The 14,980-nt window shown below is 38.3% G+C and overlaps 1 protein-coding gene across 1 annotated transcript in view; it reads right to left on the bottom strand.

Moving 5' to 3' along the window:
* The window catches only part of SELENOF (selenoprotein F), a 41,656-nt gene that overhangs the window by 9,685 nt on the left and 16,991 nt on the right, over positions 1–14,980 (bottom strand). The window contains exon 3 of the mRNA XM_047725451.1: positions 12,831–12,894. Coding sequence (XP_047581407.1) covers positions 12,831–12,894 — 64 coding nt within the window. The remainder of the gene's footprint in view (positions 1–12,830; positions 12,895–14,980) is intronic.

Below are 14,980 nucleotides of genomic sequence, written 5' to 3'. Positions count from 1 at the left end.
AACAACAATCAAGAAAAGCATGTTGTGCTGGGTCTTGTATTGTGAAGCTATTGAATTTGTCATTTATTCTGTATGTGATGGGGAGGGCCACAAGTACGTCTATTAGAAAAGTTCTTTTTGGTAGTTGTGTAGAGGATGCAACAAAAGAAAAGGGAACAAAGATACTGGACCAGGTAACAAGTAACTAATCTTTCTGGAGAAAGATGCCAAAGGCTTGATTAAAATCAGAGAAGGCCAAGGGAATAAGATTTGAAAGTTCTTAAGGACTTAAGGAAGGTAAGAGATACCATTTGGTGACTAACTTGGTATAAAGTGTGAAATAAAGTGCTTGGTCATATTGTCATTTGTGGAAAGAGGAAAGAAGATGGTATTCTTTTGTAAGAGAAGAGTATAAATTCAGTTTTTGGATATGCTGGGTTTAAGGCCTCTCTACAAAAATGTGGGCCACAGCCTAGAGGATTACAAGAAATGCAAAATCTCAGAATGCACCCCAAGTTTACAGAATTTACAATTAACAAGATTTTCAGATGATTCACATGTACACAGGCTTAAGGTATCTATAAGACCATACAAACAAACATGTCCACTTACAGTCAGAAATGTGCTTTCTAACAATAGAAAGCTGTGACCTACAGATACAGATTAAGAGTGTCATCAGGTAAATACTGTAATTGGAACAGAGGGAGTGGGACATTCAAGAGAGTAATAAAAGAAGAAAATATAAAGACAGACCCTGACTATAACTAACATTTGAAAGGTGGGTGATAGAGGAGATGCCAGGAAAGGAGAATGAAAATCTTGTTAGATTTAGGAAAAACTAGGAGATAACAAATTCACAGAAGTAAAGGGAAGAGAGTTTCAAATGCTAGAGTCGAGTAAGATTTAACCATGAGGAGGTAAACTGATAGAAACAGGAGCCAGAATATCATAGGTAGAAGAATAGCTGGCGGCAAATAAAATTCTGCTTATTCTAAGAAGTCAGGCTGCAGTTATAACTGATACACTGATCTGAGCTATTTTTATTTTTTACAGATGGCAGATAAAGGAATGCAGAAATGCCTGATTGTTACTAATGGAAATTTATTACCTAAAGAGAGAATATGTTACAAAAACAGTACCCTCCAAGTAATATCCTCAGTACTAAAATAGTGCTTGACACACAGTAAGCACTCAATAATTCACAGAATTACTGAATGGTTTACTCTGTATTTGTTGGTGCCATGCACATACTAAGTGCTTTAAGTGTGTTATTTAATCCTCAAAACAATCTTATAAGGTGGGTTTTTATTGGTTTTAAACCATCTATTACCCATTTTATAAATGAGAAAAACTGATGAAGTGAATACTCATGAATGATACTACTTACAGGAAAACTCCAATGTAGCCTCATGATCCTAAAGGGATTACTACTGGCATGAGAAGTTGGTATGAGAAGTGAAATCACAGTTGGTATTAAGTAAAAACCGAAAAAAAAGGTCCTACATTACTTTAAGTTTTTTCTGCCTTCAAAGGTATATGATTCTAATAAGGAATTGGCAAAATATAGTCTGAGGTCCATAATCTAGGCTGCTGCTTCAGGAAGTACAGTTTTACTGGAACAAAGCTACACATTTAAATATTGTCTAAGACTGCTTCTATAACTACAGAAGCAGAGTTCAATAGTTGTAGCATAGAGCTGTTGCCTGTCAAGCTGAAAAATTTTATCTAGCCTTTCACACAAAGTGTGTGATATCTACATAATTAGGGAAAGAAATTTTTTTTGAGACACACAAATATACTTAAGATTATAAGACTCATGCTTAAGAAGGAATGGTCATCTATTATTTTTCATGCTACTACAAATGATAAAACGTTAGGTCCACAGGGCCACTGAAAGTGACTCCTGGCCTAGAGATGGGGAAAGATAACCCTCACCCCAGCATGACTGCAGTTCATGAAGCTGATCCTCTTAGCTGGTTGAACAGGGAGGAAGCCCTGCTTTTCCTTGTTCCTGCAGCTGTGGCAGAGAGGCTAAGTGTGGACAACTAGGATGACTGCTGGTCCACCCACCAATGAGCCCACACCAGCCACAGGTGAGCCTCTCAACAGCACGGGGAGCAAACACTGCCCAGTGTGCCCACAGAAGGCAAAGTGGGTGACTGCAATCAGCTGCACTGAAGGCAATCACAGCTCAACCACAATAGAAGGTCACATGCAGCCCACAGAGAGGTTACCCCTGGAGCATGCGGTGCTGGTGAAAAAAATGGACTATGCTCTAGGGCACCACAAGACCACTTCCTCAAAGGGTCTGCATTTTCTTTTTTTTTTTAAGATTTCATTTATTTGTCAGAGAGAAAGAGAGTAGGTGCACACACAAGCAGGGGGAAGGAGAAGCAGGCTCCTCTGCTGAGTAGGGAGCCCAACGTGGGACTCAATCTCAGGACATGGGATCATGACCTGAGCCAAAGGCAGATGCTTAACTGACCGAGTCACCCAGCTGTCCCACAGTGTAACTACTTTCAAGACCAAAAGTTGTAGTTGACGTAATACAAACAAACACAGAGTAAGACAAAATGAAGAGCGAGGCATCTGTCCCAGATGAAAGAACATGACAAAAATCACAGTAAAAGAGCTAAATGAAACAGATAAGCAATATGCCTGATGAAACTTTAAACTGGTTAGTTTAACTCAGTGGATTTGAGAAGAGTAGATGAACACAGTGACAACTTCAACAAAGAGAAAATACAAAAAAGAACCAGTCAGAATTGAAGAGTTCAATAACTAAAATGAAAAATACACTAGAAGGAATCAACAGCAGATGATGGAATGCAGAAGAATGGATCAGCAATCCAGAAGACAAGGTAACAGAAAGTAACCAAGCCAAACGTCAAAGAGAATAAAAAATGAGAATAGGTTGTGGAAAATATGGAACATCCTCCACTGTATCACATTCATATTACAGGGATGCCAGAAAGAGAAGAGAAAAAACAAGGGATCAGAAAACCTATTTTTTTTAAAAATGGCTAAAAATTTCCCTAACCTGAGGAAAGGAAACAACCATTCAGATCCAGGAAGCATGCAGAACCCCTAAAAAGATAACTCAAAGGAGGTCCACAACAAGACACATAATAATTAAAATATCAAGGATTAAAGACAAAAAGAGAATCTTAAAAGCAAAGCAAGAGAAAACAGTTACAATCAGGGAAACCCCATTTTTCACCAAAAACTTTGAGGCCAGAAGGGAGTGGAAAGATAAATTCAAAGTGCTACACGGTAACAACCTTTGAACAAGAATACTTAGTGAGGTTATGGTTAAGAACAGGAGAAAAAAAAAAGTTCCAGACAAAAGTTAAAGGAGTTCATCACCACTTAAGCAGAAAAAAAAAGGCCACAATGAGAAGAAAATTAGGAAAAGGAAAAATTCTCAAAGGTAAAGGTGGTAGATTAAGCCAATATGGAGACTGAAACACAAAAAGTAGCAAAATCAATTATACCTACAAAAATGAGTCCAGGGATACACAAAATAAAAAGATGTAAAATATGAAATCATACACATAAAAGTGGCCATCGACTTTATATAGAATGTTATACACATAGAATGTTATATATGAACCAAATAATAACCAAAAAGAAACCTACGATATATACAAAAACTAAAAAGGGATCCAAGCATGTTTAAGAAAGCCATCAAAACAAAAGAGAACAAGACAGGGAACTACAAAAACAACTACAAAGCAATTAACAAAATGACAATAAGGACACACCTATGAATATTTAATTAAATGTAAATGGAATATGGGGCGCCTGGTGCAGTGGGTTAAGTGTCTGTCAGTCTCTCTCTTTTTTTGCTTTCATTTGAGAGAGAGAGAGAGAGAAGTTGAAGTGGAGGGTCAGAGGGAGAAGCAGACTCTCTGCTGAGCAGGGAGCCTGATGTGGGACTCTATCCTGGGACTCCAGGATCATGACCTGAGCCAAAGGCAGTCGCTTAACCAACTGACCCACCCAGGCGCCCAGGTGTCTGTCTCTTGATTTAGGCTCAGGTCATGATCTCAGAGTCCTGAGATCAAGCCCTGCTTAAATTCTCTTTCTCCCTCTGCCCCTCCCTGCGTATGCCTGCACTAGCATTTTCTCTCTTTCTCTCTCTCTTAAAAAAAAAAAAAAAAAAAAGTAAATGGACCAAATGCTCCAATCAAAAGTCACAGGGTGACTGAATGGGTAAACAACAACAAAAAGGACCCATCTGTATCTTGTTTACAAGAGACTCGCTTCAGAGTTAGACACATACAGAGTGAAAAATGAAGGTATGGGTAAAGATATTCCATGCAAATGGAAGAGAGAAAAAGATTGGTAGGAATACTTTTATCAAAAACTGTAGCAAGAGACAAAGAAAGGCTTACAGAATGATAAAGTGGTCACTTCAACAAGAGGATTTAACAATTATAAATATCTCTGCACCCAAAATAGTATCACCTAAATACACATAAAGCAATTATAAAAGGTATAAAGTAAGAAATTAGCAGTAATACAATAGTAGGTGACTTAAACACCCCACTTACATCAGTGGATAGACATTGTGGATAGAAAATCAACAAGGAAAAATAGCTCTGAATGACACATTAGAAGAGACAGAACAGGTATAAACAGAATATTCCATCCAAAAACTGCTGAATATACGTTCAAGTGCACATGGTACATTCTCCAGGGCAGATACTATCTTAGGCCACAAAGAAGTCTAAATAATTTAAGTCTGAAATCATGTATCTTTTCTGACCATAAAGGTTTGAAACCAAAAATAAATTATAAGGAAAAAACTCGAAAAGCAAAAACACATGAAGGCTAAAAAAAAAAACACACTACTGAACACCAATGGGTCAACAACAACAACAACAACAAAAATCAAAGGGAAAATAAAAATATATATGAAGAGAAATAAAAATGAAAACACAATGGTCCAAAAATCTTTGGGATGCAGCAAAAGCAGTTCCAAGAGGGAAATTTATTGAGATACATGCCTACCTCAAACAAGAAAAACCTCACCTTACATCTAAAGAAACTAGAGAAAGAAAAAACAAAGCCAGTGAAAAAAGAGGGAAATGATAAAGATTAGAGTGGAGGGGCATCTGCCTTTGGCTTGGGTCATGATCCTGGCTGAGGTCCTGGGATCAAATCCTACATCGGGCCCCTTGCTCAGCAGGGAGTCTGCTTCTCCCTCTCCCTTTGCCCCTCTCCTCCGCTCATGTGCATACTCTCTCTTTTAAATAAATAAATAAAATCTTAAAAAAGAGAGTGGAAATAAATGAAAGAGCAACTAAAAACGAAAATAGCAACTAAAAAAAAAAAAAAAAGAAGTTCAGTATCAATTTGTATTTCCACCAACATTACTCCAGAGCTGGTACTCTGAAAAGAGGAAGACTCATCAAGAAAAAGAGGGCTCAGTTTAGTATTTGCAAATCATTGTGATACAAATTAATAAGAGGAAGGATACAAACCATATCATCATCTCAATGGATGTATAAAAGGCATCTGAAAAATTCTACCTTTGCTTATGATACAATCTTAAAATGAGTTTGGGTTAGGAGGGAATACACCTCAACCTAATAAAGGCCATATATGAAAAACCCACAGCTAACATCACACTCAATGGTGAAACACTGAAAGATTTTCCTCTAGGATCAGGAACAAGATAAGGACATCCAGGCTTACTCAACACAGTACTGGAAATCCTAGCTGCAGAGGAGTGATCATGACCAAATTTGTAAAGAAGTAAAACTGTTACCATTTGCAGATGACTAGATATTTTACATAGAAAACACTAAAGACCACCAAAACTGATTAGAACAGATACATTCAGCAGTTTCAGGATACAGAATTAATACACAGAAATTGGTTTTATTTCTATACACTAATAATGAAGTAGCAGAAAGAGAAATTAAGAGAACAATTCTATTTAAACTGTACCAAAAAGAATAAAATACCTACAAATAATTAAACCACAGAAGTGAAACACCAGTATTCTGAAAACTATGGGACACTAATGAAAGAAACTGAACATGACAATAACAACGGAAAGATATTCTGTGCTCATGAACCGGAGGAATTACTATTTTTTTTAAGATTTTATTTGGGGGGTGGAGAGAGAGAGAGAGAGAGAGAGAACATGACTGGAGGGAAGGACAGAGGGACAGTGAGAAGCAGACTCTGCTGAGCAGGAAGCCAGATGCCAGGTTGGATCCCAGGACCCTGAGATCATGACCTGAGTCAAGGAAGATACTTACCTGACTACGCCACCCAGGTGTCCTGGAGGAATTACTATCGTTAAAATGTCCACACTAGAGGCGCCTGAGTGGCTCAGTGGGTTAAGCCTCTGCCTTCAGCTCGGGTCATGATCTCAGGGTCCTGGGATCGAGCCGGCATCGGGCTCTCTGCTCATTGGGGAGCCTGCTTCCCCATCTCTCTCCGCCTGCCTCTCTGCCTACTGTGATCTCTCTCTTTGTGAAATAAATAAATAAAATCTTAAAAAAAAAAAAAAAAAGAAGTCCACACTACCCAAAACAATCTACAGATTCAGTGAATTTCCTATCAAATACCAATAGCATTTTTCACAGAACAAGAACAGATAATCCTAAAATTTTTTTTCGGAAATGTAAAAGGCCTTCAATATCCAAAGCAATCTTAAGAAAAAGCTAGAGGTAACACAATCCCAGATTTCAAGATATACTACCAAAGCCAAAGTAATCAAAACAGTATTGTATGAGCACAAAAGCAGACACAGAGGTCATGGAATAGGATAGAGCCCAGAAATAAAACCCATGCTTAAATCGTTAATTAATCTGTAACACAATATACAAAAGGAAAAAGATAGTAACGTCAATAAATGGTTTTGGGAAAACTGGACAGGCATATGCAAAAGAATTAAGATGGACCAGTTTCTAACACCATTCACAAAAATAAACTCAAAATGGATTAAGGACCTAAATGTGAGACCCAAAATCACTAAACTCCTAAAAGAAAACACTGGTTATAATCTCTCCATTATTGGCCTTAGCAACATTATATGGAAATGTCTCCTCAGGTAAAGAAAAAAATATAAACTGTTGGGACTACACCAAAAACAAAAAGCCTCTACACAGCACAGAAAACCATCAACAAAACAAAAAGGCAACCTCATGAACAGAAGATATGCAAATAACACATGTGAGAATATACAACTCAACAGCAAAAACGAAACAATCTGATTAGTAACTGGGCAGAGGACCTAAATAGACATTTTTCCAAAGAAGACATATGTGTGGCCAACACACACATGGGAAGATGCTATCACTGATCACCAGGTTAATGCAAATCAAATCCACAAAGAGATCACTTCACAAAGAGATCAGAATGGCTAATATGAAAAAGACAAAAAATAAAAAGTGTTGGCTATCATGTGAAGGAAAGGGAACCCTCATGCGCTGCTGATGGGAAAACAGTACGGAGGTTCCTCAAAAAAATTAAATAGAAAAACCTTATGATCCACTTATTCCACTACAGGGTTTTCAAAGAAACAAAAACACTAACTTGAAAAGATACACTTACCTTCTATGTTTCCTGCAGCATTACTTACAAAAGCCTAGATGTGGAAGCCACCCAAGTGTCCATCAATAGATGAATGGATATACCATACCAGGAAGGTTCTGGTCCAAGACAGCAACTCAGGAAGACCCTGAACTCACCTTCTCCACAGACACAAACAGACCTATTTATGGAGCAAGTCCTCCTGAAGAAATGAGGGCTGAGTGAACAGCTTCTTACAACAAAAGAGAGAGAGCGCATAGAGAACGGCAGGAGAGAGACAGTACTGAAGGTGAGCAGATTCTGTGAGCAGATTTGTCTGTCCTGTGGCAGAGGCTGTTACACTGACCCCTAGCCCACCTAGCCCTAGGTGCTTCTGGGGCACAGAAAAAAAGCTAAGGTTTAAAAGAGCTTATAGAGGGCGCCTGGGTGGCTCAGTGGGTTAAAGCCTCTGACTTCAGCTCGGGTCATGATCTCAGGGTCCTGGGATCGAGCCCCACATTGGGCTCTCTGCTCAGCAGGGACCCTGCTTCCCTCTCTCTCTGCCTGCCTCTTTGCCTACTTGTGATCTCTGCTGTCAAATACATAAAAATCTTTAAAAGAGCTTATAGAACATAAAGGAACAAGTCCCAGAACCTTGCCAAATAATGAGGAAGCTGCTGGAACTCTCTCGGTCAAGAGAGCAGGTGAAGGGGTGCCTGGGTGGCTCAGTGGGTTAAGGCCTCTGCCTTGGGCTCAGGTCATGATCCCAGGGTCCTGGGATTGAGCTCCACATTGGGCTCTCTGCTGAGCAGGGAGCCTGCTTCCTCCTCTCTCTCTGCCTACTTGTGATCTCTATCAAATAAATAAAATCTAAAAAAAAAGCAGGTGAATACTATGATTTACATTCTCCCTCCACCGTGACAGTATAATCAAGATCAGGGCCCCCAGCCCACATTATCCCCAGACACAGGGGGGCATAGGCAGGGTGGGGGGGTGTTTAAAAGTTCATGGAGAATTTAAAGATCCAGCACTAGAACTCTGCTAGATGGGGGGACAGCTGCTGGCATTCTCTCCAGGTTGGAGGGGCTAGTGAGAAACATGGTTTATGATGTTCTCCATACCTTGATAACTTGGATGGTTAGGGTCCAGGTACCCTAAGCAGCATGTTGCTTCCTGGGTCCCCAGCCCATATCAACCCCAACCACTCCACCAAGCAGTTTTAGCACAGTCCACACCAGGACACCCCTGGTCAGATCCAGCAGTTGTGCCAATGTGACATGAACACAAAGCACTCTGCAACACTCCAGCTCCACACCTCTTTGGTTCCTAAGAGTTTCCTAGGACACCCCTGGCACAGAGATTACTGGGACCTCCTGGCTCTCACCTGGTTCAGGTCCAGAAACCCCCAGCCCATGCTGGCCCAGTTCTAGTACCCTGCCAGGACACTCACTGCACTGAGCATTCTGTGATACCCTGACCTCACCCATTTCAGCTTCAGCTGTCCCACCAGGTGCTTTCTGCCTGGGGAGCCCTGGGGCAGCCGCAGCCCATATCCATTGTAGCTTTAGCTGTCCTATCAGGGCACCCTGGGTACAGAGAGCTCCAGGACCACCTTGGCCCATACCTACTTCAGCTACAGAAGTTCTACCAAAATGCCCCCTACAGAGAATACCTTAGGACCTCCCCCAGGCCCATGCCCCACCTTAAATCAAGCTGCCTCGCCAGGGTGCTTTCTGGAGAGCCCCAGGACACCCCAGCACACACTTGATCAGCTTCACAGTCTACCCAGGGGTCAACCATACACAAGACCATTCCTCCAAGTTTAGAAGTGGCTGTTCTGCCTAATACACAGAAACAAGCACTTTAGAAAGTAAAGCAGACTGGAGAGACAGAAGAATATGCTACCAAAGCAAGAATAAGAAAGAACCTCAGGAAAAGAACTAAATGAACATAGATAAGCAATGGTCTGATAAAGAATTTAAAAAAAGTAAAGATGCTCACTGGACTGAAGCAAGTAAAAGAACTGAGGACTTCAACAAAGAGAAAATATAAAGAACTATCAGAGTTGAAAAATACAAGAACTGAAATGAAAAATAACTGGGGGAATCAACAGTACGTTAGCAGATGCAGAACAATGAAGCACCGATCTCGAAGACAGGCTATGGAATGCTTACTTGATAAGCATCTGCCTTCTGCTCAAGTCATGATCTCGGGGTCTTGGAATAGATCCCTGCTCAGCAGGAAGCCTGCTTCTCCCTCTTCCACTCCCTCTGCTTATGTTCCCTCTCTCACTGTGTCTCTGTCAAATAAATAAAATCTTCACAATGGGGTGCCTTGGTGGCTCAGTGGGTTAAAGCCTCTGCCTTTGGCTCAGGTCATGATCCCAGGGTCCTGGGATCGAGCCCCTCATCAGGCTCTCTGCTCAGCAGGGAGCCTGCTTTCCCTCTCTCTGTCTCTGCCTGCCTCTCTGCCTACTTGTGATCTCTGTCTGTCAAATAAATAAAATCTTAAAAAAAAAAAAAAAAGGTATGGCGGGGGGGATGGACAAAATGGATGAATGGGAGTGGAAGATAAGGGCTTCTAGTTACGGAATGAATAAGTCAGGGAAGGCAGTCAATGGTATTGTAATAGCATGTGTGACAACTCACCCATGGTGAATATAGCATAAAGTACAGACTTGTCCAATTACTACAACTTACACAAATTATACCTGAAATTGATGTAAAATTGTGTGTCAGCTATATTTTAATTAAAAAAAAAAGTGTGGAATACACAATGGCATATTACTCAGCTATAGAAAAGAATGAGATCTTTCCATTTGTGACAACATGGATGGGTCTAGAGTGATTAAGCTAAGTGAAATAAGCCAGACAGAGAAAGACAAATATGTATCATTTCATATATATGTGCAATCTAAAAAATAAGTGAAACAACCAAAAAATGAACAGATTCTTAAATACAGAGAACTAGTGATTGCCACAGAGGAAGTAGATGGAGGGGTTGGGTGATTAAAGGGATTAAGAGAGACCAGTTTCCAGTTATAAAATAAATATTAAGTCACAAAGATATAAAGAATATAGTCAATAATATTGTAATAACATTGTATGGTGTCAGATGATGACTACACTTAATGTGGTTAGCACTGTGATAAATATATATAAAATTACCAAATCAGTATGCTGTACACGGGAAACACTGTATGTCAGTTATTCCTCAATAATTAAAAATACGAAGGATTATAAGAAAGTATTCATACTTAACACAACCAAAACATGGAAATTAGAAGAATCTTAAGAGCTGAACCTAGAATTGGCTTTGGAATATAATCTGGGACTTTTTTTCCCACAAATACTTGGAGTGTTAAGTTCAATAAAATGTTTCAAAATTTGATTCTCTCTTCTGGTATTATTTAACATTAATTTACCTTTCTGTTTTATGACATGTCTGTTTTAAATTAGGTGAATTTAAAAAATTACAATTATTGTTAAGATAAAGTATAATGAAAGTTATGATAATCCCAGAGGCTACTGGATATTGATGACAAAAGACCATAATGCAATGATGACATGAAAATTAGCTTGGTATTTGTAATTACTGTAAAAAGTGACACTGTCCTTTATGCCCTATTCCGGGTTATCTATAAGATAGTGAGTCAGAGGGGCGCCTGGGTGGCTCAGCAGGTTAAAGCCTCTGCCTTCGGCTCAGGTCATGATCCCAGGGTCCTGGTATTGAGCCCCACATCTGGCTCTCTGCTCAGCAGGTGCCCCTCCACTCAAGCTTTTAAAGACTGAACTTCTGACTGTAGAAATTACTACCAAAGACATAATAAAATCTGCTATCACAAATAAGGCTAACTGTGGTAGTATCAAAGCTATTCTTAACCTCATGAAAATCTAAGTCACAAAAGATTATTAGTAAAACAAGTCAATAAATGTGAATAATATAATTAAAAAGCAATTTCTAGGAATAAGGATGATCAAACTATCATTTAGAGAAGTGATATAAAAACCAAAACCAGGGACGCCTGGGTGGCTCAGTTGGTTAAGCAGCTGCCTTCGGCTCAGGTCATGGTCCCAGCGTCCTGGGTTCGAGTCCCACATCGGGCTCCTTGCTTGGCGGGGAGCCTGCTTCTCCCTCTGCCTCTGCCTGCCATTCTGTCTGCCTGTGCTCGCTCGCTCTCCTCTCTCTCTGACAAATAAATAAAATCTTAAAAAAAAAAAAAAAAGTCAAAACCAACTATGGTACAATTCTGAGTGCGCTGAAGGGAAAAGAAAATCAGCATGAGGAATTTTTCCCTAAGCAGTAGATACATTCTGTCCTATAGGAGAATGTATTTATTCTGACAAAGAATGTATTTAATTAGATGTGTATCTGCTTTGGGCCCCATGTAATATGTCCCCAAGCCAAACTATTATTCTATTACATTTCTGTCCCCAAAAGAGCAATATATTATTATAAAATAATTCTAGGTCAGCAATAAAGGGCATGTGGGAACACAGGTAATTTAAAAGATACTAAGTCCAAAAAATTCCCTTGCCATTAAGTAAACAAGGTGAGTGAGAAGCCATGAGAAAGTGAGCAGAAATAAAAACAAGGTGTATAAACCAAGCACTTACATATTTTAGTTATAAATGAAACAAACAAAACACTTCATTACCTTTATACAATTTCAGTTTTATAAAACTGATTTTCAAATGACATGCCAGAACAGAATAGAAAAGTCTTAGTCCAAGTCTTTCTGGAGATGCAAAGCTCCATTACTATTTGATGTCAACCAAAAGAATACATTTTCACAATTATCCTTTCAAATGTTTTTCCTTAAAATTTCCTGTGAGGATGTACATGGATGACTGCTTTTCCTCTGTACCTCAAGTTCTATGGTAATTAATTCTCTTAGCAATTTGTCACTTTGTACAGGTCTATTCTCACTTACTCCAACTATTCCTTATGAGCATTTTATATAAATCAACTTACATTTAAGATACATTAGAATGTTATGTTATTTAAAGGGATTACATTTATATCTGGTAAAACAAAGGCTCCTGTAAATTTTTACACTTAAGTAAAGTATATTCTCCTAAGAATATAACCACTTCATCAGATGTTGTATCATACATTATGCCTACTTAAAATAACCTTATATTCAACGATTACTATAAAACTCTATCTCCAGAAAACAGAACGTGGAAAAAATACATACACTGTTGAGAAAGTATAATCCTAAAAATTCTTATTCTTGGGAATATGTAACGAAAGTATTCTTGTAAAATACTGATTTTAAATTAAAGTGAGAATTTACTGGAGAAAATTTTACATACCTTGGACTTGAGGGAACCTCCCCAATTTTCATCCACAAACTTCAAGAATAGCTCCTGCATAAAGCTGCAAAAGGAAAAACAAGAATTTAAAAAACCGGTATAATTTTAAGATTTTATTTATTTTGGGAAGGGTAAAAGAAAGACAGTACGAATGGGGGCGGGAAGGCAGAGAGGAAGGGTGAGAGTCTTTCAAGCAGACTTCACACCGGGAGCCTGATGGCAGGGCTCAGTCTCAACCCTGAGATGATGACCAAAGCCCAAAATCAAGAGTTGGAAGCTTAAACAACTGAGCCACTCAGGCACCCCTGTTGTAATTTTAAAATTGTAGTTATTTCAGTTAAAATAAATATTATAGTTAAACAGATAGAATCAAATGTTCAGAGCTGGAGAGAACTATGTAGTTCCATCCTGATAGAAGAGGAAATGAGGCCCATGGATGTTAAATGATTGAGGAATTTAAGCCCTACTTAGTAAGATATTGAAGGAGATGTGGAGAATTGACAATGAATCTGAATAGGTAAGATGTCTTTGCAAGTTCTTCACAAAATTCTAAAGATTTCCTATAGTTTCTTAGAATGCTAGATTGAGCACAGGTTTGTATTCATCTATCCAACATAGGTATTTAAGGAGAGTTCTTTCTAGTTGGTTAAAATTAAGCAATCAATATTTAAAATTAAACAAAACCTCAATACTTTTAAAAATTAACTATAGTATATACTATGTAAAGATACTAGAAAACCAGTAAAATATCATTAGAAAGAATTTTTGTTAAAGATCTGAGAGAGAGAGGAAGAGAGACTGTGCACACGCGTGTGTGAGTGTGTGTGTGTGGGGGGGGGCAGAGGCCCGATGTGGGGCTCTATCTCACAAACCTTGAGATCATGACATCAGGACCTGAGCCACCCAAGCACCCCTCATTAGAAAGAATTTAAATGCAAATATTTTCCCTTAATGAATTCACTTAAAATGAATTAAATGATAAATATTGCTTTTCTAGCTATATAGGACCTGCACAATTTATAGTAAAAGCTCATTATAAAAAAACTGTAATGCAAAAATTTTATTACAATGAATTCAGCTGAAATGGATTCAATGATAAACATCACTTTTTTTCAGCTGTAGAGCCTGACCATTCTTTTTGTAGTGACATGGGGATGCTAGGGCTCTAAGAGAAGGCAGGCTATTATAAAAACATACTATATCGATTTTATTTATTGTTAGTCTTTACACTTTTTATTGTAGGTCTAAAAGCTGAAGATGGATTTTACTTTTAAGTTCTAAAATAGCATAAATATCCCATGCACTATGCAGGATGATTATTTTAAATACTTCAGAAAATATAAAAAACTACAGAGTAGAAATTAGAAATTTACTTTAATTCCATTTATACCCAAGAGATAATTTTTTTTTTTTAACCATTTTGGAGATTCTGACCTAGATCAATAGTTCTTAAATTTCTGAGGGCCACAGATAACTTTTGAGAGTCTGATGAACTTTTGCTTTGAGGCTATACATGGACTCTCTGAAACCACTGATGAATTTCAAATTAAGAACTCTGATGATCTCCAAAGATTCTCTGCAGCATTAACAATTTGATATTAGGGGGATCTAATTTTATGCAGTAAGCTTTTTAGTTACTCTTGTTGGACAAGCCCAGAGAATATCTTTAAAAATATCAGGTCATATTACCAATAAGATCATGAAAAGATGTTCAACATCACTAATCATTAGGAAAAAAGCAAATCAGAATCACAATGAGCTACCAACCATTTCACACAAGATAGGAGGGCTATGATTAAAAACAACAACACAGAAAACCAGTGGTGATGAAGATGTGGAAAAATCAGAACCCTTGGGCACTGCTGCTGGTAAGGTAAAATAGTATAGGCACTACGGAAAGTAAAAAGGTGGTTCCTTAAAAAATTAAACATAGAATTATATGATTCAGCAATTCTACTTCTAGCCAGAAGTTAGAGGCAACCCAAATGTCTATTGGCCAATGAATGGATAAACAAATGTGGTATATACATATAATGAAATATTGTCTTAAAAAGAGAAAATTATGACACATGCTATAACATGCATGAATCTTGCAGACAGGAAATAAAGCAATTACAAAAGGATAAATACTACATGCTTCCACTTTTATG

This window comes from Lutra lutra, chromosome 4, assembly GCF_902655055.1.
Source record: "Lutra lutra chromosome 4, mLutLut1.2, whole genome shotgun sequence".
NCBI lineage: Eukaryota > Metazoa > Chordata > Mammalia > Carnivora > Mustelidae > Lutra > Lutra lutra.
This window is presented reverse-complemented; position numbering and strand designations above follow the sequence as displayed.